This window comes from Mus caroli, chromosome 2 (assembly GCF_900094665.2).
Source record: "Mus caroli chromosome 2, CAROLI_EIJ_v1.1, whole genome shotgun sequence".
In the NCBI taxonomy this organism is placed as follows: Eukaryota; Metazoa; Chordata; class Mammalia; order Rodentia; family Muridae; genus Mus; species Mus caroli.
Genome location: NC_034571.1, coordinates 104415108 through 104421173, shown reverse-complemented (window position 1 = coordinate 104421173; position 6066 = coordinate 104415108). Strand labels below are relative to the sequence as shown.

General features: G+C 32.7%; 1 protein-coding gene across 1 annotated transcript in view; it reads right to left on the bottom strand.

The window, feature by feature from the left end:
• Window positions 1-2095: 2095 nt before the first annotated feature.
• Window positions 2096-6066, bottom strand: part of LOC110289805 (olfactory receptor 4K3-like) — a 13461-nt gene continuing 9490 nt past the window's right edge. The window contains exon 2 of the mRNA XM_021156189.1: window positions 2096-2892. Coding sequence (XP_021011848.1) covers window positions 2096-2892 — 797 coding nt within the window. The remainder of the gene's footprint in view (window positions 2893-6066) is intronic.

Sequence of the window (6066 nt, the reverse complement as noted above, 5' to 3'; positions counted from 1 at the left end):
GCCTGCCTTTGGATCTCTTTCTCAAAATTGGGCTGCCTTTTCTCACCTTAGTAGGAGAGTATGTGCTTAGTTCTGCTGTGACTTCATGAACCAAATTGGGTTGGTACCTATCGGGGGGCATCCCTTCTCTTAGGAAAAGGGGTTGGAGAAATAGGAGAGGAGATATGAGGATGGGGCTNGTAGGGGAAGACAGAGGGGAGATGTGATCTGGCTGTAAAGTGAGTAAATAACTTAATGAGAAAAATAAGAAGTCATATGAATAAGAGTACATTCTACATTGTAATTGAATGTTTAATAAGAAGTTCTCAAGGTGTTCTGTTATTTTTGTATTCCTGTATACAGGTAAAACCATGTAGTGTGCAGGTTTCACACCACTTATAAAATAATTGTGATTTGAGCCATGATGAAGGGGACAGAAAGAATACAAGAGCTTAAAAAATAGTAAGAAGAGCTGTGAAATGCTTTTTTTTTTTTTTTTTTTGGCATCACACCAATTCATTCATGATTTCAAGGCTGACTACTATGGGGTCCACGCAGGTAAGTAGTAAGTCAGTAGTCAACTGAAGGTCAGTGAGTAGTCTACGTAGTCCTAAACCTCATTGCTGAACTGTGAGCTTCTGATGATGTCGGGACAATCCAGGTATTGTTTTGGTTGTGACTCATTAATAAGATCACCAATCCAAAGCGATAGTTACAAACCAATGAGCATATAGAATGCTTTTGTCACTCACCAGTGTTAATAAATAAAACAAAATAAAGGAAAAAAAAACCGTAAATGTAGAAAAAAATCACTGGCATGTGGGGAGAGTGTGATGTGAGTGGGTAGGGGGAAGGAGGTAAGAGATTATAATCAGATGTTATCAAGTTTTGCAGATAGTGTCAAAGAACATATTTAATAAAATGATATGGTGACTTGAAATGGTTAAGAGTAAAATCCATCAGCACAGTTGAGTAACATTTTTCTGAATAAGACACTAAAAACCTCTACCATCTGTAACATCTAGGTGCACGACCAGACATGAGCTATGCTTACCTGTAATCAATTGATTTCTAAAAAACATGCTGCAGACATTTGAATGTCTTATTAAATAATTTGTAACATCCTATTTAACTTATTGGAATTTACGTACAGATTGACTATAACCACTACCTTATAAATATTAGGAGAGATATCCAGTAAATTATAACTTACATTTCTCTTTTGGAATAAACTACATTTCAGAATATTACAAACATGTTTACATTTAATTTTATCCCACACATGATATACATTATCAAATAGTAGATAACATGAATAATGGTAGATAAACATTATATGATCTTGAAAATATCATACAATACATAATACATATGCATATTATATTATAGTTCAGGATCATATAATGTTTCCCTAAGTGGCCTTTATAGTTATGTTATTTCATCATATAAAGTAAGATTATGACCACACAAATGAATTGATGGTAGTATATTCAAATCCTATGAATGCCCTTTTTTTTCAGTAAAAAGTAAAGAGAAATTCTAAATTTATCTGAGTAGTAAAAACATAAAACCGTGTACAGATAAAACTACTAGCATTATGGTTATATTTGTTAACATTTTGATTTCTAAGTGGATGCAGGATTTGAAAGTTTTTCCATAATTTTCTGTAGCAAATTAGAATTAGGATTGGCACATAAAGATATATATGTTATAAAAATAATATTAAATAAGTATTTCAAGTAACATACTGTTGATAGTAATCTAGCAATTAATAATCTAGTGATTAATAATAACTGTGATTTTATCATTATGGCGATATTGGTAATGTTCAGTAATTCTTGGTACTATCACACTTACATCATTTTTATTATCTTCTAATTTCATATGCAAAAACGTTTATTATGTTGAAGTATCATTTTTTATAATTCGTGAAACTATAAGTGTTAGTCTTTTAAATGTACTTTCACAATAATATTTTTCATAACCATACATCAACAGTTAAGAATAGCTTGCAGAAATGAAATTATACGATTCAATTTCAAGTCAAGATGAGTCTAAAGGGGTACAGAAAAACAAAATTTCTGATTTCATGAAAAGTATAAAAATCATTCTGGATTCACATGTGATTTGTCAGTTTCTTTATAGCATTTTTAATATCTTTATTTCTCAGTGTATAGATGGCTGGATTCAGGAGAGGTGTGATGACTGTATAAAACACAGCAAGAAACTTGTCCACCCAAGTGATGTTTACTGGCCAAAGATAGATAAAAATGATGGGCCCAAAGAACAGCAGAACAACTATGATATGGGATGTGCATGTGGATAGTGCTTTTGATGAGCCATCTTTAGAGCGATGTTGAACAGTTAATAGAATATAAGTATAAGATATCAGCAAGAGAGTGAAACAAGAAGTTGCTAACATGCCACTGTCAGCATTTATTAAGATTTCCAGAGTATCAGTATTCATGCAGGCTAATTTCATCACCAAAGGAATATCACAGAAAAAGCTGTCTATCACTCTAGGTCCACAGAAAGGTAAGTCCAAAATCAAGAGCATCTGACTAATGGCATGCACAAATCCAACAATCCATGATATCACAACAAGCCAGATGCACTTCTGTCTGTCCATGATGCTGCTGTAGTGGAGTGGCCGGCAGATGGCCACATACCGGTCATAGGCCATTGTTACAAGAAGCACCGACTCACTTCCTCCAAAGAAATGCACACAGAGGATCTGACTCATGCAGCCCCCAAAGGAAATGGTTTTATTTTCTTTTAGGAGATCTATGGTCAGTTTGGGTGTATTTACTGACGAAAGGCAGAAGTCAACAAATGATAGATTAGCTAACAGAAAGTACATGGGAGAATGGAGATGATGATCAATGATGATCAATATCACAACAAAGAGGTTGCCTACCAAAGTCTGCTTGTGGACGTTGTACATCGTGGTGCGGAGCCTAGTGCGCACCACGATGTACAACGTCCACAAGCAGTCCGAAGTTTAAAGTATTTCTTTTTGTGTGTGTTTGTATATTATGTCTTAGCTCAGAAGCCTCCTTAATGTAGAATCATGGGTCAACATTCTCACACATCTGAAAGACAATAAGTATAGTTTCAAATTTAATATACTGTTTAAAATATTACTGCTTGTGGACGTTGTACATCGTGGTGCGCACTAGGCTCCGCACCACGATGTACAACGTCCACAAGCAGTATCCATCCGAAGTTTAAAGTATTTCTTTTTGTGTGTGTTTGTATATTATGTCTTAGCTCAGAAGCCTCCTTAATGTAGAATCATGGGTCAACATTCTCACACATCTGAAAGACAATAAGTATAGTTTCAAATTTAATATACTGTTTAAAATATTAGTGGCAAATATTATCCTTATATTTTTAAGTCATAAATCTTCATTGCTACATGAAATAAGAGATATCTAATTCCACAAACATCTGAGATATAGTTAGAGTCAAAAGTGACCATCATAATTCCAGAATGAAAATCTATTGACATATATCAAACATAAATTCAAAATTCCAGTTATAGATGTATTTTTGGCTACATATCAATACACAGAATAAACTGATTTCCTCTAATGTGTTGAGGATATTTGTTGGTCTAATAAATTGAGAACACAGGTGCTGAAGGTACATTTTCAGCATTTTCTTTTCTTGAACTTTGGACTTATACATAGAAGTGTATATTTGAATTACATTAATTTCTAGGCCTGGGGGATGTTACTTTTTGTCTTGTACAAACTGGCTTTCAACATTTAATGATTAGGTTTCATATTCTAGCTTGGACACAAATTTCATGAAAGCTTCTTAAGCTTTCAATCTTTTCTTTTTTTCTGTTTCTCCTTTCTTCCTTTATTTATTCTTCATCTTTATTCCTGTACTTTTTACTTATTATTTTTCGGATCAAAATTGGAAGATTAAAACATTAATCTATTAACAGGTATTGTATAGTTTCTCTTGGAAGTACTTTAAAAACATATTTTATTGAAAATAATTTTTATTGATTTTCTGTGCAAATCGCTTCAGTAAAGTAGTAATGATGGAATGCAAACACACACTTCTCTGTAAAGCCTCCAATATTACTTCCAGAGTATAGATAACTGACAGGGATCTTCATTTTGAGAAGTCAAAGCACATTAATGATATTTGCAAAAATGGGTACTTTACTCTTTAAAGATGAAATATATACAGAGTGCTTATTGTTTATGAAATTTCATTGTGTTCAAAATACAGTGTAGCTTAACTCTTGAATATCTGTGGCATTTTCATCATAGTTTGTATTGATTTTGTGAGTTACCAATGAATTATGATTATTCTAAATACATCTACTTTTATCTACCTGTAATCTTTATTAATTACTTTCCTAGTTTATTGCCTGTATTTTGAGATAATACAGAATTCAATAATACAAAGATAAGCAGATAACATTAGAATAAGTTTAGTGTCCTGTGAATAATACTTCTCTAATCTGAGAGACTCAGGACTTGTAAGAGTACAATAAGAAATCATAAGACGTGAGCATGTAAAATTGCTTCAAGTGTCCAGTAGTCTCAAGGATTTGTTATAAAGGAAAACTTGTACAATATCTTTGTGAAGCACAACTACCAATACGTAACCCACTGTAAGCCAATCAAGAAGGTAAAAATGAAATTATGATACTAAAATAAATGAACAGACCTTAAATGAGTAGTTGCAATGAAATACAACAGGCATTTTATGATGTACTCACATTAAAGGAACCAGCTTGTCAATAGTTTCTTCATCTTGACTCAAGTTTCCTCTAATTCTCCCCTGAACCTGAGGCTATTTCATTGTCATTCCTGCTGTGACCAGTTTTGACAAGAGTTTTTTACCTTAAAGTGGCTTATATACGCTGACAACAGTTATGTCTGCCTTGGAAAGTTTCCCATTCTCATATTAAACAGAACCAAGCAGTTGGAAAGGTGTTTGCTTTCATAGTCCTTGGGGGATCCTTAGCCTCCAACTTTTGAATTTTATTCAAGAACTCAATAATAAGGAAAATAAATTCCTTTCATACTTAAAATGTTTAGTAATGTTTGCATTAGTATTTTACATGATTTGAAAACATCCATGTTCTAAGATGAATCATATGGACTAGTGCTATCTGCTAGTTGCTATAGCAGATAAAGTCAGTAGCTGTCAAACCTGATGACCTGACCTACTTGTTATCACATGGTAGAAGGAGAGACATCTTGCTTCAAGTTCCTTCTGACCTTCATATATGTGCTATTTCAAGGGTGGGAGTAGAAATGCCTACATAAATGTGTACACACACACACACACACTGAAATATTTATTTATTTTTTGGGGGGAGGGAATACATCATTTTCATAATTTTTATGGTAGTATAAAAATGGTAAAAGACATTTATTTTTTAAAGAAAGAGAATCTTTAGTTTTACAGCTCACATGATCTCAACACCTACAAATGACAATAGCACCATTTTTTAATTCCCGGTTTTTAAAAATTATCTATTATTCATTATCATTTATTTACTTAATTATTAGCCCATAGCTATGGCTCATAGAAATAATTTTAATATAGTTTCTACAATTTGTGTTTTTTAATATTCCTTTTATGGAGAATACTAACAGTGATCACCATTATGTTTTGATTTACACAACTATAGTGAATTGCATTTTAGTACTTTACATAGACATGAAGAATGCATTAAAAGCATCTAAAATCTTAAACTTTTCACTTGGTAACACTACTTTATTAGTTATTCTCATTTTGTACAGTAGTTATCCAGACTAATCACATAAATCTGATTTTTTATAAACCCTAACCAAATTTCTTGCATGCAGTCTTCTACTGATAATCACATTGCTTTTACTTTCTGTTTATTTTCAATAGTCTGCATATAACTGAGAGCATACATTTGTGCTTGTGTGTGTGTGTGTGTGTGTGTGTGTATGTATGTATGTTTCTTCTTGTAGCATCATGCCCTCCACATTCAATATTAGCATTACATTCTTCTGTTTCCATTGATTATAATCCAATTTCAAAAGAAAAGTTGGCCCTGAGAAAACATTATTGACCAAGAACTGT